At 31.9% G+C, this 25,182-nt stretch overlaps 2 protein-coding genes across 4 annotated transcripts in view; one reads left to right on the plus strand and one right to left on the minus strand.

Annotated features, from left to right (window-relative positions):
- Adar (Adenosine deaminase acting on RNA) overlaps positions 1–25,182 on the minus strand; it is a 46,701-nt gene that overhangs the window by 7,278 nt on the left and 14,241 nt on the right. The gene's annotated exons all lie outside the window — the stretch shown is intronic.
- LOC147066089 (pancreatic triacylglycerol lipase-like) lies at positions 397–25,130 on the plus strand. 3 transcript variants are annotated; one of them, XM_085955659.1, is made up of 9 exons: positions 397–527; positions 8,154–8,536; positions 13,590–13,701; positions 16,110–16,258; positions 18,668–18,809; positions 19,734–19,945; positions 22,028–22,138; positions 23,307–23,469; positions 25,012–25,130. In XM_085955659.1, the coding sequence occupies exons 2-9, from the start codon at positions 8,488–8,490 to the stop codon at positions 25,067–25,069; spliced, it is 996 nt and encodes a 331-aa protein (XP_085811785.1). In that variant the 5' UTR covers positions 397–527; positions 8,154–8,487; the 3' UTR covers positions 25,070–25,130. The 3 variants fall into 3 exon arrangements, with proteins under 3 accessions (XP_085811785.1, XP_085811786.1, XP_085811787.1); XM_085955660.1 differs by having other exon boundaries at positions 401–590; XM_085955661.1 differs by having other exon boundaries at positions 401–527; positions 8,239–8,536.

Below are 25,182 nucleotides of genomic sequence, written 5' to 3' on the forward strand. Positions count from 1 at the left end.
TAAAAATGTACCTACCTGGATTTTAAACATGGTAAGGATTTTCATTAAAATAGGAAATGAAATTGTAAATAACGTAGATATTTAGGTATGTGAGGATTTATAGCGTAACAGTACTTACGTTGCACTAATTGTGTAATAAAGATACCTACATATAAGTATTATACAATTTAATATATTTACATATTCCGCGATAATGTTCTGCATCATAGAATTGAAAAAGGGTTGTGCAATAATAAAATTATTGGTATCCATGTAGAATTTCGCATGACCGATTTTCACCCAACGGGTAGCGCATTTTCACTGAAAATTTCCAAATGTGTTTACGAAGCGAGGGTTGAGTTGGGAGTGGGAAATCCGCGAGGTGGATTAACAGAATCTATTCGCGGGTGCTCTGTCAGGCAGTAGTCGATTGTTCATCTGGCAAGAGACTCGCGTCTAACATTCGCTGCAATTATAGTGATAGTCGAAAACTAGTCGCCGAATAAAAGCACGAGTGACCGTAAAAACATTATTAACAAAAACAGATGGTAACTAATATACAAAAAAAAACACGTTAACGCTGGAATTAATTCATTGAAGTCAAGAAATAGGTATACGTTAGAATACGGCATGTGGATAATTATGAGTGAATAAAACTATTTCGGCTTTTTTGAGAGTGAAATGAATTTATATTTCGTGGTGTTTGAAGAGTTAGTTGCATGTACGAGTATAAATTTTATCTGATCTTTAATAATACTAGTGTGAAAGAAAAATATCGTCTTTATACGGTCTTAGAATTAACGTTTTATAAGATCACCAAATTCCACCCCGTAAGTCATTGTATAAAACCATCAAAACAACACAACATTTAACTACCATCTTCATTGTAATAATAATTGTGAATTTCAACACAAAACGATTCTTTAATAAGTGTGAAGTGATATTTTATAACTTATTAATGTCGAAGAAGGCCTTCTTCCACTTTTTGGATCCATTCAATATTATTATGAATTATGACAGCTTCAAAATTCCGCGGTGCGTTCGCGTACACTATCATGATACCGGTATTTGATGGTAACTTTTGTTATACGTAACAAAAAATAGCAATGCCGACGTTCACGTCATATTTCATAACTATGTATTTGAGTGTACTATTTTCTCTCTCAATAATATTTCAAATAATTTTATTTTAATTATAATTTAGGTACGTACGTACTTACGACAATATTAGTCGTCATATGCATTGAATATTAGGTGTGAGATTTGGTAAAGATATTTAGTATTTCGCCTAGAGCAAATTTCGCCGATTAAAATGCACGTGTGGTGGATATAATTATTGTCTAATAAATATATACTTATATATATTTTTATTACAAATACTCAATTAAGTTACCTAGACGAACTTTGAAATATAAAATGCTACAAGTTCACTTGTGCAAGAAAAATACAAATTAAATTATTAACCTACGGATATTTACTAGATACCATTTATAAGAAATTTTAAACTTGATATTGACTCATAGATTCATACAATAAATTATTAAACGGGTTATGACTGAGTTATTTTTTTTAACTGGGTACGTAGTAATTTACCATTGGAACAATATTTTGTATGTTACTGTTAATGAAGATTCTTATCACTAACAGAAGGTGATATTAAATCATTAATTATCACAAAGAACATTTTGTAATACCTACATATTGTGTTAAATTTTGATGGGAAAATACTATTTTTAGATACTTAATTAAAAACTCTCAATCTAGTTCAGTATATCCGCGATAGACCGGTCGATGTCATTTACATATTACATAAAAACAAAATTATGTGAAACTATTTTTGATAATTTTATTCTAAGCGAACATGAATTAATTCAGAGGCATAGGTTTTCAGACAGTTGACTTTGAATAAATACCTTTATTATAAAGAGAAAAAAAGTACCAACGGTTTGAATTAAGGTGTTTACCTATACCGGTAATTCTTATCTTCCTGTGTAAAATGTAAGAATTAAGGGCCCATGCGCGTCAGTCGAATTTCGAAGTCTGAACAGATCTGTTAACTTTGCAGAAAGGATGTATATGTCATTATAATATACCGATATTTGTTATATGGCATTTTTAACAAAACTAAAGGTATAATGCACGTGTTGACAAAAGAATAATTTTAAAACCACAGGCATCTGATAACCCAAAATATGGCTTTATTCTCAATTTCAAACGACCACGTTTACAAAAATAAATTGTATGGTACCTATTAAGTTAGGTACTTAATATTTAATACAATGACATATTTAATTTTAGGATAAGAAAAGATAGGACATACTAATGACATATTATGGGTGCATATTTCCTACAAAGTCTACATATTGTTCAGACCAAACTTACAAAAGTACCACAAATTTTGGCGTTAATAGGACATGTGGGTCATTAACGAAGTATTCGATACATTAAATCGTAAAATCTATACTTCAGATGCCATTTCTGATGATTCTAATTTCTAATCCGGTCAGGCCTTGAAACACATTAGCATGGCAATCTTCTGTCCACAGTTTATTTAGGCACCTATAGTAACACTAGTTTAAGTTTAGTGGCACGCCGTAAGTGGATTTAGGACGATTCGGCGGCGCCGACTGGACGCCAGGACAACTGGATGGTGGACAACTGGATACCGCACAGATTAATACGGCAACAAATACACGTAGGTACGTTACGATTTGAACCAGCATGTACCTATACAAAAAGTCTAATATAAAGCATCTTATCGACATACCATACAAGGAGGTTTATACTTGTTGCAAAAACTGGTGTAGTATATGGTGTGTTTTCTCATTCCAATATTTAGAAATTGGTCTCATAATTTAATTAACTTTCGATTGCCATAATATATTGCACAAACCTTCAATATATCGACCACTATCAAAAAAAACTTCGCAGTACTGATAAGTACCACCAAATATTGTACAATCTTCGATATGTTCAAGTGTTACACTATATCGACATCAGCTAATTAGTAAATATGATTGCACAATGTCACTGCAATTTACTGCAATATTTAAATGAAAAAGCACACCATAGAATACACGAGTCCGCAATAAACATAAACCTCACTTTATTATAAGCATTATGAAGTTATAGTAGATTTACTGGTTCGAATTGTAACGTATGTGTATTTCTCGTATTGTGTGCGGCGACCAGTTGTCTGTCGCCCAGCCGTCCCGTAGTCCAGCTGTCCTCTCTATTCTCTCCGTAACCATAGTTGAATTCAATACATGCGACTAACTTTACTGATATTATGATTAGTATCATCTCGTTTTTATGCGCGGACAATGTTTAATAAACCGTATCACAACATTATGCAGATGCATAAAGGAAGACGGTAGAATAATGTACCAGTGTCTGTTCAAATTGAACTTGCCGAGTTCGTCAATATATTTTCGGATAGTCTCATACAAAACATCAATATTACACGAACACGTTACCTGATAACGTGAAAGACATTAAAGAAAATATACAATAATCACAATTATTGCAATGCTAAAAGACATAAACGCGTAGTTCAAATTTCAGCCACATTCATAAGAATGTATCTGTCATTCGAAAGATGTCATATGAAAGAGCAGGACTAGATGACTATGGTCAAGGTTGTTTACTGGTGTCCTTTTGTTTTTTCATACGCTGCGTCCATTAGTAATTTAATGGCATACTGCCATTAAGCATTGGCTGGCACTACTATAGTAATAATATTTTGCGAGATGTAAAAGTAGCGTTGTCTGACAAAAATACAAGTTAACTTCGTCAAATTAATACGGTTTACACAAATTATTATTTACGAGGAATAAAAATATTATTAGGCAACATGTTATTTATTTTGAAATCAAGATGAGAGGAACAAATTGCAAAGATTTGATTATTTTGCAATACTTATTACAATCATAATGTCCATATTAGGAAACGCTTCAATACTCACGCTAAATACAAATAAAGTTTTTTTCACGCAATAGGTACTTACTGCTGATATATCGATTCTCATCTGGATTATCGAAGCAATGTATATTTAAAAAATTCTAATCGATTCAAGTTTTTATTGTTCTATTTAAATCGATATCGTCTTTCGGTAAAACATCGTCGGTCTACAGTCTACCTTATAAAAATCACAAATCTCACTTTAGCAAAATAAAAATAATTTTTATTGAATACTTACCTCCGATTGAATATTTACCTCCATGTAGAATTGTAGATAGAGTATAGACTGTAGAGGTTGTGATCGATAAACCTCGCCTCGTGTAATTCTCGAGATATTAATTTTCCGAAATTTCGAGAATTTTAATTTCACCGAAAAATTATCACTAGGCCCTTAACTTCTGATTCTGAACGGAATTTGTTAAATTTATCGAGAAATCAAAACCAATCTAAAATTCTCCAGAAAACAAATAATATTTATATCGAGACTTCTCGAATCTCGAGAAATGAAAAAAAATCAAGAAATCAAAATCTCTAGGTACCGTGTAAGATTCTTGTACCCATAACACGTATAAACAATCCGAAATTACATCCTATCTTAAATCGTATCCATACAATGGAACAGAATGCAAATCTCATAAATACTAAGAATTCTTGTTATTTTGTACTTATCTATAGTGTTTTGTGTTATCTTTTTGAAACGCAAATTGTATCTAGTAAAAATTTGTTTTGGATTTATGTAAGTATACAAGATTTCTATATTCGCTATCGACGCAACTAAAATAGAATAGAACAAAGCTTAAATCAATTAGAATTTAAATTCAAATGCAATCAAGTGTAGGTACAAGCCCTCAGTTACTTTTTGTATTAATTATATTTGTTAATAAAAAAAATCCTTTGCACTAGTTTTCTGTATTGCATATTATGTGGAACCATCACACTATCACAGCAATAATTTATTTGTCTCGCATGACGTTACACGAGATGATTTTTTGATGTAAAAAAAAAACACAACATTAAATAACAACACCGGCGAACATAATAGCTTCAGAGCACCTTATATTATATTCTAAAAGTGTAAGTTTATTATTATCGCGTGTTTGAGAACCCAATAATTAGTAATTACGTAATATATATTTCAGAGTAATAGTATGATGAACGCATCATTATTATCTAGGAACCTTCATAATGAAGAAAACAAAAAAAAGTTATTATAGGTAACAGAAAAGTTATGATATATATATAATATATCTATATCACAACATTTCTGCTACTAAACTGAGATTTAATTTATATCGTTGATTTTGAACACTCAATTATTCGATATCTCAAATTAAACAAAAAAATAGTTTTTTAATAAAATAAAACTTCTCGAAAATAACGCACTTTGAAAAGTGATCAGATAGCAGTACTGAGGTGAGGTGCGGGTATGTCTAAATGTCATATACCAAACGCATTTGCTAAAAATCATCGCGAGTACGACCGTAATATGGTATGATAGCATCGATTGAGTGAGGTGCGGGTAGGCGGGTGCACACTAAGAAAAAAACCCAAATCGAATCAGTCCATTTCTTCATTCTGTTTATCTGTCCGAATTTCACGGAGTCGAATTCACGGGCTATCGCTAGTACTTACCAATTCAATATAAATATACCTATAGATAAAAAAATATTACATTTTTGTATACTGGGGTGAATACTGTTTACTTGTACGACTATGTTTCATCATCACATTATTCTTTCTAGATTATTTCAAGAAGAATGGCCTAAATCTAAAACCACAGAAAGATTAGTTAGTGAATAGAATTCAGATAGGCTATACCCCAATACATTACATTTTGAAGCAGGATTTTGAATGAATGAGTGTCCTACGAAAATGAAACACACAATATTATGTACGTGCAATAGTATGGGCATCTCGTGACAAAATACGAAAGATGCAAATCAATACAATTTACACTGTTTAGTAGTATTATGAATAATGCGCCCATGATCGCCGAGCGATAACGTGTCTGCATATTATAATGTCGTGAGTCCTGAGTTCGAATTTCGGGTCTAGCTTATTTTTTAAAATTGAATTTGAACCCAGAGTATGGAGCTAATGGATTGAGCAAGTGGCTGACATCTATTTCTCGTAAAAAACAAAATCTGTTAATACAAACCTTTACTCTGTGGAAGCCCATATGATCTTTTTAGCATCGGACATGGTCGAAAAAAAATAGTGTGTTGCAACCTTCAAATACAACAAAATTGAATGAGCGTCAATGCATAAACCGAGAGAAGTTGTCAGAACGAAAGGCAAGCTTAGAATGGCGTATTCTTGACACGTGTTTAAGTTTATCCCATATTGTTCCACACTCGGGATCGGTTGTCTGTTAATTTACACCCGTTTGGTATTTCAGTTCCCATTAATTCTGTGTTCCCTGCCTATAACAGTGTTTCGATTGAGCCTTTCGAGGATAATAAAAAGATTTTTTAGATATCTCCCAAGACTATCAACTTCAATATTAAGTATACGAATTTCCTATCAATTTTAAATGAGAATAATAGAAGCGAGATACCTGTAAGGTTAATAGTAAAAAAACAGTTAATTAACTTAACTGAATCTTATCTCATTGCGTGATTATGTTTTTACATTACAGCAGATTTTGTCAATGCTAATAAAAAAGACCAACGAAGTCGATAAACTCAAGTCTGAGATATGTATTTAGATTGTGATGCATTATTATTGACCACTTGATCAGCATTGTGCATAAATAATAATATTATCATGGATACGCGGCGTGGGCATTGTTGATCTCATACGTTAGCATAGAATACGGAGATGTAGTGCAATTGGGCGCCAAACTTAGATACCTATAAGGCGGCAAGATAAATAATGAGTTGATCTGGTTTTACCATTAAAAAATGATTCCACTATTCAAAAAATGTCGCGTGGTCATTCTAATCGAATTGGACAAGCTGTCTAGGGATTGTAATACAGAATGAAACTACCAATAACGGTATTCGTGAAATGTATGAAAAAAAAGTATACTAATAATAATATACTTATATACATATATATATTTTTTTTTGAAATAATATTTTATAGCAAAAATATCTAAATAGGTACAAATATAAACCTTCAAAAATAGGTAAAGGTAAGATATGGTAAAGATGGTGATGTTTACAAATACCTACTAATTGAACTATTGGCACTTTCTTCGAGTAATCTTTCAATAAATTTATATTATGAAGTGTTATTATTAGGTGTGTATGTGCCCCCTAATGTTTTATTGGTTTATTGCACTTTTTACCTTATTTTTACACAATTTATTTACATTTATCCCTTAAGTAAAATTAAACACTAATAAAAGTATAGTCCTGTTAAACCTTTTATGTTAATTAATACGTTTTGTTTCTACCTTCGATACCGAATAGGTATATCGGTATTGGCTGATTTTTAAAACCGGTAGGTATCGAAAAATACTGGGATACCGGTATTGCAAACCCAATCCAATATCGGATTTCAAGTTATGTATTTATTTTCTATAAAAATTTAAGTTTCAAAAATTAAAAATAAATTAAGTATATCAATTATTCAAAAATTTATCGCATTTTTCGAAAGAACTTGGCAACTAAGTTTTAATTTTAAAAATAATCATAAGAATATGTAAATAAGATGAACGTACATTTCATTACAGTTTTTTTTTTGTAAATTGCATGTTTATCTTCGACTTATTATTCATTTTAATATTTCTTTATTAACATTATTTATACATACGATCATATGGGACCCCACGGAGTGGAGGTTGTATTAGAATATTTTTGTTTTTACGAAACATGGATGTTAGCCACTTGCTCAATCCATTAGCTCCATACTCTGGGTCCAAATACAAATTAAAAAATAAGCTAGACCCGAAATTCGAGCTCAGGACCCACGACATTATAATATGCAGACACGTTACCGCTCGGCGATCTTGAGCGCATTATTCATAATACTACTAATCAGTGGAAATTCTATTGATTTGCATCTTTCGTATTTTGTCACTAGATGCCCAGATGCCCATGGTAAAACTACGATATTCGTTTTAACGTTTGTACAGAGTTAATGTATATTCATTATATTTTACAAGTACAGATTTTCGAAAAAAAACCAACCAAAATCGCCAAAGGTTATCTAATACCACATGGGCGCACGCATAGCAACATATATTATATGTAATTATTATTTATTAGGTACCTAGGTACTTAAATTGATGGAATGCAGTAACTGAGTACCTACATATACGAGACAACCGAATAATGATATCAAATATTATAGGACACAAGGTCACTATAGACAAGAAAGTTGTTTCTTTTCATAGTTGATTCAAATTTCGAACATGGATGCATAGGTAATCCAAAGAGAAAGAGAGAGAGAGAGAGAAATCAATAGACGAAGAAGAAAATATTGTCGATGGAAATCAAAGAATGTAACAGGAGTTAAGAGAGAGGAAACTACATATTATGAAATGAAAATTACAAGCAACCATCAAGATAATACTCGTAATACAATCATTATTATACCAAAATGTCATTCAGCCATTTCTCCCTAGCTTGTTTGCTGGCAATACTACCGGGTAAGTGTAACACTAACTTATTATTATTTTTTATATTTATTGTGGTAATACTGCGGTAAAATATTATTACACAGTGTGAATAAATTATGAGATTTAGTTGTTAACCATAATATTATTTATTATGATGGATGAAGTTAGCATTAAATTTCACATGGATGGTTTCAAACATGTGGGACGAAAATATGTTATTTTACTTAATAAGAGTCGTATGTATATTATAACTTATAACATAACATATACATTAATTTTTGGTTGACTGCTATGGTATTTTTCAAATTCCCTGTGAGAAAGCTACCATTTATACTGTTTACGACAAAATATGATATTATTAATTACCTTCCCTTACCTTACTTTTTTATTGCATGTATCGCATATATAATTGTATTTATTTATTTCAATATACTAATAACAACACTAGTAATAAAAATAGAACCCATTTTAGAGTAATTCAGCCTAAAGTTTGATAACACTAATGATCCACTCTTGCGTGTAATCAATTTTATCGTTTTATTGAAATTAGAAGTTTTATAACGAGGTGTAACTATTTCGATTTTCCCATCTATAAATAACTTTAATTTACATCATCAATTCTAACCCACAAAATAAATGTTAAAAAGTAAATAAATGTGCAAAATAAATAAAATAAAAATCCAGTTTATAATGGCGCTGTAAGAAATTTGAGAAATAATTTACCATTTCAAATAGTATGTCCTCAACAACGATCGTTGTTTAGCATTTTTCGCTGTTATTATGAACAACGATATATCTTTGTTTAGCATTGAAAGGGTTTTAACCAACATTATTAATTTTAATAAGATGAATACAAAATGATGTAACGTTTTGTTACTAGTAATGTAGTATGCTATTTGGTTCAGATGTGTGCATGGTTTTTAGACAAAATTGAAGACATAAAAAGCCTTCAGCTTATATGAATTAATATTTTTTACGGCTGTAGGTGTGAGTAAAATAAAAAAAGATTGACATTTAATGTCGTGATCATTCAAGTGAAACATACTGGAATTTAAATTGTTGGCAGTATAATACAATTGTGAGATAAAATGTATCTTAAGTAAGGAGTCAGAGTTACCATGTAAATAATATAATAAAATAATGTTTTTGACTCAAAACTTAATGTTAGAAATGACACAACTATTTTTTGTATTGAATCAACTAATCAATGCTGTGTCTACCTGTTTACCACGACAGTGACAATGAAAATTTCTCAACATTATAATATTTATATTATTATATAACTATCGCAATCAGCAGATGCAGTGCATTGATTTGATATTAAGTAATTACTTATTTATATGTACAGTATAACCCCTATTTTACGTTTTTTAAGGGACTGAAAAAAAAAACCTAATTGGAGGGAAAATGTAAAAGGGGGGTATTGAAAAAAAGAACATTAAAATTTTATGTTTCTAAAAAAATAACGTTTTATTAAAAAACAACATTCAATTAAAATTTTTATTGAAAAAATCATGTACATATGTATATTAGTTTGTTGCATTTTTGTTTTTTTGTTATGTAATTCTCTTTCAAGACTATATAAACATTTAAAAGTGTCATCTTGGATATCAGCAAAGTTTGTAAAGTAGGTTTTTAAACCCTCGATGAACCTCATTGCTTTGGAATTTTTTGGAATATCAACCTCGTCTTCATCAGATAGTTCTTCAGAAGCGGGCGTAACTCGCATATTTTGAATATTTTCGACGTAAATCGCGGGAAAGAAAAAAACAGGACCCAGTGTGATTCATATTTCATTCGAAGAGAGTCCACAGAGCGAGTAGCACGTCATTTTAAATGAAATTTACAACAAAATCCCTGGTCATCGAAGATTTTATTTTAAAAACTTAATAATAATAATTGTCGCTAGAGCAATTCTTTGCAATGATTTATTAGGTGCCGTGAACGCTCTTGCCAGCCGGCGTAATGTAAAACAATGTGAAAAATAATAACAGTATATGGGGTGCCTATACGATAATATTTATTTTTAGGCGTTATAAATTTACGCCCACGGTGGCCGCGCGGCATAAGCGTTGGACTACAAAGCCGTGGGTCCCAGGTTCGAATCCTGGGTCTGGCAAGTACAAAAATTGTTTTTCAATTTGTGTGTGTCAGGGTATGGACCTAATAGGTTGAGCAAGTGGCTGACATCCATTTCTCGTAAAAAACAAAATCTGTCAATACAAACCTCCACTCTGTGGAGGCCCATATGATCCTATCAGGATCGGACATGGTCGAAAAAAAAAAAAAAAAAAAAAAAAAAAATATTTCGTGCATTGGCTTTACTCAACCAACAAAATACAATAATGGTACCTACCTATTGTTTCACTAGTACATATTATATTATAAAAGTAATTGCGTTACTAGTTTGTAAAAGTGTCTCTAAACTCGGGTACATCACTAGATATATTGTACGTTTTTTTTTAAATATGCATTAGAATTAAACAATACTTAGCTATTTTTTTTAAAATAATTATGTAGGTCTTACACATTAAAAATAAAAACTATTCATTAATTATGTTTTTTGGATAGCACATGAAATAAAAATGTAGGTAGATAATGTGTTTCAAAATCCTTTGTATGTTTAGTTCTCGTACAATTTCAGGTTAAAAAGTTATTAATCTATTTCTAAGTTTCTAAACTACTAAACTAAACTCTAAGTTTAAAAACGTCACAATATCCACCATATTGGTTGTAATACTTCCCACCAAAAAGCTGATTAACATATTGAATTTAGTAACATTTAGTAACAAGTATATTAAAAGAAATTATTTTTTGGTCACCCCATACTCACTAAGCTGAAGTGAGTTTGTTTGTTTTAAATTTAATTTATTGACCATTACTTTTGACCCACGTATCGGCGGCGACTTTTTAATATTACTAGTAGACCAGCTATATCGGACCACATATAAAAATATCATATTTTCAATGCTCAAGGGCATTTCTGTAGAGCGTCCCCTTAAATGTACTGAAATACATCGGGACCGAAAAAAATACACGCAATTGCCGGGAAAACGTGAATACAGGGCACGTAAAAACGAGGTTATACTGTATTAGTTGTATGTACCCAAGTCAATTCATTTGTCAATATTTTTTTATATAATAGTTAAACGACCGACAGTTATTGATTGGCACCAGTGGCTTACGTAGATAGGTATATACACTATGTTGTGCAATTTTGAATAATTATTATGCATGCGATAATTTCAATCTTTCCCCCGAAGATTGAAAGAAAACCTAGTTTGGCACTGGTTAGATTTTATGTTTCTTCAAAAATTAGTAAGGTGTGTATACTTAACGGTCAATAGGTACAAGATGTATATTGCTTTGCGGGTATATTCTGTGTTTTTCGGAAAACCTATTATAAACAGTATTTACAATCACGATTTAGCATTACGCAAACAAAACAATGTGTGTAGGCGTTGGATAATAGTGAGATTAGTTCTAAATTACTTCTTATCAATTGCACTTGATACATTATTTGGTACAAATAAACTTATTTTTATCTAGCAACAAAATATTCAGAGATTACATTTATAATGAATTTAAATAATGTTTACGTTTATTTTATAACGGTGGGGTTAACGTTCCAAAATGTGGTGTAAATTGGACAGGATGTAAATTATTTTGTGATGAAATGTGACGCTGAGGGGTGTTCAACATTACACAAAGACGTGTGACACAATAATTTATGGACGACTGATAACTATGTCGTATATTGCGTGCTTTATTATTGTCATACGTGCCTAACAAGCCTTTTGGATATCTGTCATCGAAATAATAGAAAAAACGTTGTATGTATCAAATTGCTTAGTTGCAACTTTACTGCACATAGCAGAAGTAACTAAAATACTATTAATTCTTATCTTCATTAGTATGACAGAACATATAACATAAAACACGTTAACGCCGCTAGGGTTTCTATTTTATATAATTGTCTAGCTTGAAAATATGCCAATAATAATTATTGGAGTATGCTAAATAACTACTCGATCGGGGGGATACTGCAACCAGCTAAACTACTATCTGCGATTTTCCTATGATTAGACAACTTCTGGTTTGTTATGCGAACATAAGTTCCAGCGTGGTAAAAAAAAACATGTGCAATACTTCAATTAGTACCTATTGATAAAGCAAATTTAACGAGTGCTAAAACATTAAATATATTGTATACGTTATATAATACATTACACTTATAGTCGGAATGCACAATTGCATATTAATTTGACATGCCACCACTAGTTCCAATGATTAGTTTTATCTCAGTATATTATATCGTGTTATACAATAAAGTCATATAAAATGTTGCATATGAAGTAATTTTATGCGTAACCTGTAAAATAGTCAACAACTAGAGTGTATCGAAACTTTCTTCGTAATTATTTAACTATTGAAATTACGCAACTAAAAGGTTTCATTACACTGCCTACGTTACAATTTTATGATTATTATTTATTTGACACATCAATGGATGTATAAGACTGTCTGTTGCAATCAGTATTGGCTCTACAGTCTACAATCTTATATGGACCATGGCTGACTCCAGAAGAGCATCATAACTAAGCTTATCATAATCCAAACCGGGACAAAATAAAGTACTAAGAAAATAATTATTATTTTATTAAATAAAAAAAACAATACAATAACACAATGTCACAGATCTCGTTTTCGCACTGTATGGCGATGGCTGATATAACAATAAACATGCACACAATTCAAGATGGTAAATACCTATATAGTTTAAAAATATAATAGACGGCGTTTTAGGGGTAAAATTATCGATATCATGCGTGTGGATTAGAAAATACGTGTAAGTCACTATAAATCATGACAAAATGCCAAACCGGCCGAGACTGCAAACACATTATAAAAAACAACAGGTGCATTTGCGAGATTCGAACCCGCGATGTTCGATTTCTGAAGTGAATTTGCTGCACTCGTTCGTCACGAGGATTAGATTGTTTATTGTAAATAGATTTAAAACATATAATGTTATGTTTACATGAATTAATATGGCGGGATATTAATTGACAAATCTCCACAGGACCTCCTGGTATTTTATTCGAGGATGCATATCTCCAGCTGTACCCAGTGGATCTCACGAAGTGCAAAAGCCCCAATCTTGCAAAAGATATCACGTTCGAGCTGTTTACCAAGTACGTACTGCCATTTTGCAAAAGTCTTCTCATAGTCAAGACGGTTCAGGTATTATCATTATGTAGAAAGCGGTATGAAGTGTTCGATTTATAAATATATAAGTATTATATTATGTACATAGTAATATGACACATTCATAATTTAGAAGTCTATTTCCACAAACTAGAAAACGAGAGTAACAACAAATAGGTACATATTCTATAAATTGGGTAATTTCACACAATACGTAGCTTCCAAATTTATACGAAAAAATTAATAACTTACTGAAATCGATTGATTAAAATGAAACAATTAAATCCCCATATGTCCCTATTGATTGCAATTAAAGGTTTACTAGCTGATAAAAATGGGCATATTGTTATAATGCAAAAAGACGATATAATGGAAAAAAGAAATTAACCACTTGAAAAACAAAAACATCGCTCACCATAATAATAATCATTGAATTGTGGACTTGTGGAAAATAATATCATCCCAATCCAATAGACATGTACCATACACCCTGACACGTCTCACGGATCCGGTTCGGAATCACTGTTTACGCTAGTAATGTAAGTTTTATATTATGGACACATTTAACGTTTTATATCTTGTTATGGATTTCGAATTCTATGTTTTTGAAAATGCAGTTTCAGCGATACAGATAATGTGGATATTGAGAAAAAATGTGATAGACAATAAAATTATAAGGATCATTAATTGATATTGATACTTTTTCTTTTGCTATGACATCCTGGACATATGCAAAAATCAGGAAAGTCAGAAAGTAATTAATCTCAAAGTTACAGAATGTAACTGCAACATGTCATTATCTTTGTTCATAATATTATTGCATGCAAATAATTTACACTCTCCGATTACTTTTCAACCGTGAGAATATTTTCAGTTTTTGTAAATCAATTTATTTATCATTCTTCTATGTTGTGATACATTGTGGGAAAGCACTTTCCCTTCAAAAATTTCCTGCATTCGTTAAACATACAACAGTTGTTCAGAGCACAATTAATAATTGTAACGTGTTTCTAACATCAAGAATGTGAGAAAAATCTACCCTCTTCTATTAACATAATAAACTTACCCATTATAAATATTTTTATTTCTGTCACAATTATTATAATGTACCTATAAACGAACGCGAATCATTGTTTCATTATTATTTACAACTTCTGACTTTTATAATATATACGTTAAAGATTATAATAATGTTATCAATTTTGTATGAGATGTTGTATTTTTCTGGCATTGAAGAAATCTTTACGAATAATCTAAACTAAATCAACATTACCAGCATTAAGAAATCTGAACACCGAAGACACGCAGAAGTCAAAAAACAAGAAAATACACACCTACTCACAAAATCATACAATGAACTATGTACTCAGCTGTAAAGATAATTAATTATAATAAATATTGTATAGCAATAATCGTTTTAATGAGAAAAATTATGTAATAATCATAAGTGATAATTATCTCTCCGAAAATATAAAATTACGTATTTTCAACACTAATAAATCTAAAAAAACGTGAAAATATATTCTACATTCTTCTCAGTTGTCAAAAAACAAATGCAAATAGGTCAAAGTTTGGAGAGATCCTAATGTCACCTAAAAATCAAAGTATTGTTAATACCTCGATTGAAGGTTACGAAAGATTGTCGCTAATATTAACGAAATTTAATATGCCTCGGACGCACAATTGCTGGAAAATTTCGGCTTGATTAGTGTACATAGTTTTATTGTATTTTATATTTATTTAAAAAAAAAACATCGATTTTCCTAAAAATTATCTTTAACGCAAAAGCCAGCAGCCAATATTAACGAAATTTAAGAAGCGTTTCAATTGCCTGACAGTTAAATATTTTGGTCGTAATTAGTTAGGGCGCAGATGGCTAAATTGGTAATAGAGCACATTGGTTGGAATTCGATGGATTCAGATTCGAGTCTTGTTTCTGATTTTTTCTAATGGGTATATTTTTGACGTGATTCCAAGTAAAGAACCTTATATTCTCAAATCTTCTGAATTATTTATTGAATAAAAAAATAGGTTATTCAATTATTTTACTTCTGAATTATTACTTAAACACATGCATATATCAGGGTTTGAAATTCTGGGATTAAAAATGTTGCTGGAATTGCTTCATACATGATTAACAATTTGTCAATAAAGGTTTAGTTTATATATGAAAAATACTACCATATAATACCACCAATTTGGCATTTTGAATGGTAAGTATAGTATGAATAGAGATATCTAGTTAAGTATAAGAACATTAGTTAAAGGATATGTTTCAAAATATAACAGTACCACAGTGAAAAGTTTGTCAATACCAATCCAATGACAATCAACAAGCCGTAAGTGTGGAGGTATAATAATTAATACCTAATAAAGACATATTTTTATTTTCCAGATATAACCCGCTACAGGCACAGGATTTGAAAGTTGGAGATGACAACCTATTGTCTAAGTCCTATATTGATTTCTCACTACCTACCGTCATATTCTTTCATGCATTCTTTGAAAGCTCCACCTCCGACAGTGCGTTACGTATCAGACAGGGTGAGATTGCAAATTCATTTCAAATGGAGCCCCATAAAAAAAATATATTTTGGCTTTACAATCCAATGTGGATCTTCGTCGGCTCACGAAGAGGGTTACGAGAAATGGATATTAGCCATTTGCTCAAATTAGGTCCATGCTTTAGTAGATCATAGGTGGCCAATCTTTTCTGCAGCCGGGCCAGATTCTAAAAATGAGATTTCCTACCGGGCCGCAGAACCGTTTTTTTATTATACAAAACAAAAAAGAATTATATATATTAATAAAATAAAACAAAAATGACAATCAAACATAATATTTATTAGATTAGACTTTTTAAATAATAAAAAATAATATAAAAATTACAAATTTTAGTGAGAAGCCTAATTTTGTGTGGCAGAACTAAGTGCATCAATATCGATATTGAGTGAGGTTGTTCCTACACGCAAACAGTTTTCCAAATGCACATCAGTGATTCGTGTTAACACACGGGATTTGATATGCTTCATCCGAATAAAAAGCTGTTCAAAGTGTTTCCAAATAGTGAAGTCATCATTAGAGCATGTTTGAAAAATGCAGGATATTTCTCCTTATCCAAATATGTTTTGTAAAACTCTTCCAAACCAACCTGATGAAATTTCTCCTTTAACTGTTCATCGCAACATATTTCACAATGTTTCATTTGTAAATTTCCCGGTAATAAATTGACGTCTACGGAGAATGGCGTTACAAAAGCAGCAAAAAGCACACGGTGCTTTTTAAAATCTTGAGCCAATATCGAATCTCAATTTGCGAAATTAGCACATCTAGCGGCAGCATTTGATATTATTTTTATTTTCTCACTGCTACACGGGCCACAAGTTGACACCCAACTGCTTTAGATCCAACCACCACGTGAATTTGTCAAAAAATGTAGGATTCGAACCGGTGGCTCACAATTATGTTTGATTAGTGAAGGAAAAGTACACCATGTTAGTGGTTTTCATTTTTCGTCTCACGGCGCGCTTTGTGTATAAATATTTTGTGGTGTTTGTTTAGTTTATTTACTAATCAAAAATTGTCATCTCAGAATCAAATGAAATATTTACGTTTCAGAATATCGTTTGAGAACTACTAGTTTAGCTTGTCTGAGAATTGTCGATCGGTGATTGGACATTCGGAAGTAAATTCGTATCTGATTTTGACACCGTTCGTAGTGTCAGCGATAAGGGCAATAATGTAGTTAAAATTTAAGCGTCATCACCTGGAGAAAACGGTCACACAAGTTTGGGAATCTATCATTATGATCGTACAAGATTGTCCGGAATTTAATTTATTACTGGTGCCCTTAGTCACAGTGGTTGATCATGGTGCTCCAGAGCGCTCAAAATTATTCACAGATAAGGTAGAAAATTATTCTGAAATTTGCCAATTTTTTCAATTAAACAAAACATTAAGTTGTCCAATACATTAAGTGTTTTCAAAAAAAATGCTCTTTAACAAAACTTAAGTACTTAACTACCTGATATCTGATTCGGACATACACCATACTGCATGGCCCCCACAAGGGGGGGCTGACAGGGCTCTAGCCTGGGGGCCCGGCGTGGCGAGTCAAACAGATAAGTGAGATAAACACACATCACAAATATGCTCTAATACTTAATAAAAAAAAATCCTTCAATAACGTTATTATTTAAAATTATGTTCTTGTACAATACAATTTTTAATTGTGTATGATACTCGACAACTCCACAATTCAAATGGATGTATTAAGATATACCAAAGAAAACACTTAGCGATAGGTAGGGGGGCTCGCCAAAGATCGTAGCCTGGGGGACCGCTTCAGGATGTGGCGGCCATGCCATAATGTGCTCCGATGTGGTTTAGGCTACACACACGGCATTGCAGTAGACGTGCGTCGACGCATGGTCTTATTTGATTCCAATTGCATCCGATTAGAATCACCAGTTGGATTTGTTTTATCTAATTGGTGATTCTAATCGGATGTAATTGGAATCAAATAAGACCTTCGTCGACGCACGTTAACTGCAATGCCGTAGATTATTCCAAATACGGTGGCATGTCGGCCAGATTTGATAACAGCTACCAAATTTGTCACGGAACTCTTTGTATTATAAGAAATTGTCCTGTTTAGGTAGTATAAATAAACACAAATACGGTGATTGTGATAAATTATAATGCAAAATAAATCAGTGAGAATGTAACGAAATTTTGTATGTGAAATTTTACTAATGTGATATTTTGAAGTGCTTTCAACATAGTGTGTGAATTTTTAACTGAATTTAAAAGAATTGTATTTAAATTAAAGATAACTTATTGCAAAACTCTAAATAAATCTATATCTAATATGATGCATCCACAATGACACAGTTGGTAGTCTTTAACATGGCAATTTACTTTTACTACTAATACAATCGTTAATTGTTCCAGGCTATATAATAAGGGGTGGATATAATGTAATATTAGTATCCGCTCAAAGGCTCTATGCAGGACCGTGGTATCCAACCGCAGTGAGCAACACGTTTATTACAGGGCTGTATGCGGCAAAATTTATTGAATTTCTTTACGCAAGGTAATTTAAATTGACAACTTTAGCTGTAAAGATTTCAATTTGTAAATAATTTATCTTACCAACAAAACGTTTGGTAAATATGCCGCAGATGATTTTATAACTTTCTTTTTAGACCAAACCTAACATACCCCAACCTAATATAATCTTAGTTTGTGATAATGATGCATCAAAATGTATGAAAATTTCAAATTTTAAATTAACAATTATTCGATCGAAAAGCATCCGCGCCGACAGAAAAAGTTAATTAATATTTATAATTGTCTACCTATATGGAATAAACTGTTTTCGTTAAAAAAAATCATAAAAGCTCATGCGGGCATCTGCGGCACAATTGCCAAACGTTTTTATTAAGAATGATTTGTTTGAAATAATCTTTTATAACAATTTTTTATAATGTATACGAGGGATGACCAATGAGGTTGACCATGGCTGAAGATTTATATTCTGATAGGGTAAAGGGTGGTCAGATGCCTTAGGAGGATAGATGCCCCACAATGAATAATTCGTAAACTTACTGCCAGACGACTGTGGTGTTACTTTTGGTTTAAGTCTCATATCGAGTCGAGTTATACAGTAGCCAGTTAAATTATTGATCTTGTGGCTGGTGATAAATTATGCAAAATAAAACATGTCCAAATATTTTCTTGAATATGAACCGACTAATTTTAAAAATGACATATTTTTTTGCCTAATAAAGATATCAGGAATATTATTACTGTATTACCTAGTCTTCGGACATGACAAATGATTTTTAAAAATACATATTAATAAGATTACGAATTACATAGCCTAAAAAGTTAATGTGGCCTATCTATCCGCACTTTATCCTAAAACACATATTCAATGTTCAGGATTTTATAATTGAAAACTCAGCCTTATATCGATGTTTCCAATTGTGGTAAAGTAACATATTTTCGATTTTAGGGGGTTGAAGCCAAATATGCTCCATTTGATTGGATTGAGCCTTGGAGGACAAACAGCAGGAGTGACCGGGGGCGCACTAAGTACAAGACCAGCTCGAATAACTGGACTCGATCCCGCGTTCCCGCTCTTTGCAAAGTTACCCTTGAGTAAACGTTTGGACAGAAATGATGCAGATTTTGTTGACATTATCCACACGGATGCTGGTGGATTTGGTAAAGTATATAATATAAACCAATGGCGAAAGAGTAGCTTTTGGAAGTAGACTATGGGGATCCTAAAAATGGTGCAATTGTACTTATTGGGCATACTTACGCGACTTGAGAAGATAATAAATAATAATATTATATTATCATTGATGAATAGGTACATAAAAATGTCAACATACCATAATATCATAGCTAAAAACGATCATAGCCAAAAGACGGTGTTATGATAGTTTTTAAAATTTAATTAAAACCTGAACAAAAACCTATAGTAAATAAAATTTTAGTAGTAGACGTTACGATTTTCTACACAAAAATATGACACATTTACATAATATGGATTATTACAGCCTTTGAGCGCATGAGTATTGGTGGTAAATATATGAAGCACTACATCCATGGGTAGGTATAAATTATTGCAACAACTATTATATTATTCACTTCTGTTAATATGTTACTGATACATAATGAAACCCCGATTTTATGTGTTTTGAAGGGTTTAAATAGCAAAAAAATGTAAATGGAAGGTATTGAAAAAAGGATATTAAAAAACCATTCAAATTGGTTTGGTGCATATTATAAATTAATTTGAAGGTTTCATTCACGTGTGTCATCAATGCTAGTGAAATAGCTTTTTACGCCCTCGAAGTACTTCATAGCATCTTCGTTTGTTGGGAATGAGCCAACTTGTTCATTCATCTTTTCGAGAATGTTCTGATAATGTTTTTCTTTGCTGACACATTATTTGAATGGATGTAAACAAAACAACAACACAAAACAACTTAATACACTAAATGTAAAAATTATGTAAACAATAAGAACGAAAGAAGCGACTGTAACATTTGAGCCAAAATGGAGATTGACAAAAATCTCTTCTTCCCACGCTTCTTTCTTTTCTTTTGACCATGTGTGATCTAAATAGATCATATGTCCCAAGCTGATTAATGTAAAAAAAGTAAAAGATCACTCACCAAGTGCATTTGTATAAACTTGACCTTGTAAAACTGTAGTAGTGTCTATAAAAAAGAAATGCGCACAATATGCGTCGATACGTTTACTGCTGGTGTATTTATAAAAATAAATGCGATAACGCGTCTGTAACTTAAAGTTTTAATGTGCATTCCTGTACATCATTGATATACTACTAGATGAGGAGTTCCCATACAAGTGTCATTTTAAAAATGTACCACAAAAAAAGATATTACGAATATCGTCATATAATATTTCCTTGTAGGTATAATGCGTTAAGACCGTTAACATGGATTTCCGAATTTCACCCGTATTGCCCTGGCTGTAAAACTAAATTTGCGTTCTTGGAATAGCGACCCTATGGATTCTGCAACCCAAAGCTTGCAAGCTACCAAAAATTCATGTCTGAGCGGACAGAGCAAGTCGTCATGCGCTGACTATTAGTTAGAGTGAGATGCAAGCTAGATTGGGCTTACTCATAATTATTGCCAGGTCGTTTTCGAGACAAATATTAAGTGAGCTTATATCGAGTTAAGTCCGCTGATATTAAAACAGTAAGTTTTAACACTGGCCGAGTCGCTGAAAATCGGGCGTCATTTTAAGAAGCATATGATTCATCCAGTAGTATATCAATGGTGTACATAATATATACATAATTGAATGTGTTTAAATAGATTTTATTTTTAATTGAATTTTGAATATCGTCGGCTTACTATGCAAACCTTCTATGTCTGTTTTAGAAAAAAGTTCAGGAGAGAGTTAAAACGTATTATTTATTACATTTCTTTTATAAATAAAAAAGTTTTTTCTACAATATTATTTCAAGTGCACTCTTTTTTGATATACCATAAATTTAAAACTTTTTTAATTATAAAATAATTATTGTAATAAATAATTCGTTTTGACTCTCTCTTGAACTTTTTTCTAAAATAGACATAGAAGGTTTGCATAGTAAGCCGACGATATGTATTTCAGTTGTAAATTGCAGGAAATAAAAACATAAAACTGAGAATAAATATACTATTATGAAATTAATATGACATTACTTACCGTTAATACAAATATTTAATTAAACCAATGAAGTTATGATCATTTTTTATGATTGCATTTTTTTTAATTCAGGTATACAAGCAGCTATGGGTCATGCAGATTATTATGTTAATGGTGGATTAAGTCCACAACCAGGATGCGAATTAGAATATCTTTTACCTAGGATGTTACTTCTGGAAAAGGGTGAGTATTAATATCTACTATAATAAGTATACTTGAAATTCAATACACATTATGACAATTAAGTGATATAATATAAATTTTATGAGTGACGGAATATTCGATTCTGTGTCCGTGAGCCGCAGTTTAGAATTCTGTGTCTAGTGTTGAGCAAATTCGACAAGTTGAGTAAATGGCCAACTTCTCACGGAAGAAACTGTTAAGAAACCTCTTCATGTCATTTGTCGTGTCATTCAAAATTCATTAAATTAAAGTACAGTACACTCTAAGTAATCCGCCGCTCGATTATCCGATAACTACTATCATCTGCCATTATTTTTACTAAGCACAAAATCAAGCTCTATAATTTGCCGGTATTCGATTGTCAAATTCAGTATTCCGCCGCGTACAAGTATATAACGCAGATGAGACGGGTTTATTTTGGAAACTTCTCCCTCGTAAAACGTACATTCATCGTGAAGAAAGTAATAATGTACCAGGGAGGAAAGTGCCCAAGGACCGCATCACAATTATGCCATGCTCCAATGAAACCGGAACACACAAACTGAAGCTTTTGGTCATAGGGAAAGCCAGGAATCCTAAGCCATTCAAGAATATCTGCCTCACTGAACAACTGGTGATTTACTGTTTTATTTTTAGTGAATAAATATGTATAATTTAGTAAATACTTGATTTTGATTATAAATAAAACCGTAATTTGCTAGTACAAATTTCTCAAAACTTTTTACGAAATACCTGTTTTAATTTTTACCATATTTTGTATGTATGCACTATAATCCGCTGCTTTCACTAATTGGACACTTGTCTGGTTTTTGGGGTGGCGGATTACTGAGAGAGTACTGTAGTTGAAGTTAAATAAAAAAAAACCTACAAAAGCACCATATTTGTCAAATCGACTTAGCGGATATGATATGAAATAAGCAACTCAAACGAGAAATTTTAATATGTGACTATTTTCAGTACTATGTTATTATTGAAATTCCTTTTAGATTCGACGAGATTTAGAGTTGCTCCTAAAAACTGCAAATTTTTGTTGTTTGAATTATCATTTTTGTAGCATATGTAATTTTAAAACATAAGAATATTGATGAACATTAAGGGACCACCGTTGAGAAAATTATAGTGAAATAATTTTACAGATATCACCACAAATTTTTTAACATGATTTTAGTTTTCTGCAGTCATTGGCGTTCCTACCAATTGTATGCTGAATCTATATTGAGACCGCAAGCGTATCCGAGTGAATTTTGTGGTTCGAGTAAGTCTTGCACCAAACGCCAAAGTAAGGATCTCAAAGGACCATTTACATATATGGGATTTGCAGCAAGTCCCCAGTAAGTAGAAAAGTGCGTAATTCCCATTGTCATTTAAGCTATTACAGTCAAGTCTTGGTGAAAAGCAACCTTGATATCTGTCTTTGGACGCTTTCAACGTTAAGAAGTTGCCCAAGTAGAAATCAATGCAGTCGCAATATTTTTGGGAAGGTCTTGCCTTTCAATTGACATATTGGGACAGTCTCGGAGGATGTCCTGAAATTTGCTACATAAAAATGTAGAAGATCTTTGTAATCCACGGTTTCCCAAACTTTTTTAGACTTGTGACTCCCTTTTATAATAACCTACAACCGTGGAATGTGGCTGGTACATTATTATAAAAAAGTATTTTTAATAAGGTGATGAAAGCATATTAAAAATAATCATTAGACAAAATTTTACATGTGGATTATCAATCATATTTTTACATGTGTTATACATTCATGTTTACATGTGAATATTACATTTTTTTGCAATTGGCTTGCTTCTACTTTTAAATTAGCAAACATTACATTTCGTTTCACTGTACTTGTCAAATATACACTTTATCCTCTGGGTTTGTTACCTGATAATTTTGTTCTGTGTCAAATTAATTTTATACTGAAATCGTTTATTCCCACTCTTAGCTGAATTCTCTGATTTCGGTTCACGAGATTCATTGTATGTCGGTTTACTGAGATTGAATTGACTTCATGGAGAAACTTAAAATCCAAATTTTGAAAAACAGGTGGGATTGTGTTATTATTTGGTAGTATGTATTAGGTTAAGCTAATAGAGAGTCTTCTGAGTCTATGTGCAGAAGGTACGAATACGAACTATCCATATTGTACGATGAACTCCTTTTCGTTTCACATGTGAAAATGGGGAGCTCCATTGGGCAGGCCATGTCTCAAGAATGGAATACACCCAACCACTGAAGAGTCTCTTCTTCAACAGATCAGAAAATAAAAGGAGGCTTGAAATATCTAGGCTGTAGTGGTTTGACTGTGTAGAAAGATATTGGATCTCTGAGGCTAAGGCGGTGGAGGGAGCTTCGCGGCAGACAGAGGGAAATGGACACATTTTTTGCAGGCGGCCAAGACTAACATTGGGTTGTAATGCCGATGATGATGACAGAATTTGGATGCAAAACCATTGTGCCCGATAAAAAACAAACAAATTAAATACACTGCGAGTCAATCTGCTTATTTTCAAACATAAGAACTGAGAGATGTAATAAATCAATAAAATAATATTGAATTCAAAATGAAATATAAATTGTAAAGGCAAAAAATCTTCAGATGTTCATGTTATTAATTTTCAACATGTTTCTCGAGTTATCGTGAATATTTTCACACTAAAATCATGAATATTGTTTAGAAAATATACACAAATAGTTAATTAAGAAGTTACGACGATTACAAGAACCCGCGAGTTAACTCGTCCGTGGCACTGATACAATATAACCAACTGGTTTTCACCATTAATGAAAGAGTCTTCATTAAATTATTATATCAACTGAATGTTATATTATCATGTATGTATGTATGTGGGTGTATTTAAATTTTTTTTTTTTTTTTGCAGGGCCAAAGGGAAGTTCTTCGTTAGAACAACAGCGACATATCCATATAACTATTATTGATTTATATTATAAGATGACTAGAAAAACAGCTTAACCAAAGTAGAATAAATTAGTAAGGACGAAGTGTATCTTTTATTAACCAAACCCGACTGAGTTGGAAACTTGAATGACAT

The sequence above is a fragment of the Rhyacophila brunnea genome, unplaced genomic scaffold (genome assembly GCF_057557595.1).
Source record: "Rhyacophila brunnea isolate RB1 unplaced genomic scaffold, BYU_Rbru_1.0 scaffold_5, whole genome shotgun sequence".
Taxonomy (NCBI): domain Eukaryota; kingdom Metazoa; phylum Arthropoda; class Insecta; order Trichoptera; family Rhyacophilidae; genus Rhyacophila; species Rhyacophila brunnea.

Bases quoted from the DNA above. Each gene is read 5' to 3' on its own strand.
- LOC147066089 (XM_085955659.1), top strand. From the start codon at position 8,488: ATGTCATTCAGCCATTTCTCCCTAGCTTGTTTGCTGGCAATACTACCG. The intron at 8,537-13,589 runs GTAAGTGTAACA...AAATCTCCACAG, and splicing joins TTTGCTGGCAATACTACCGG to GACCTCCTGGTATTTTATTC. The intron at 16,259-18,667 runs GTGAGATTGCAA...TAATTGTTCCAG, and splicing joins TGCGTTACGTATCAGACAGG to GCTATATAATAAGGGGTGGA.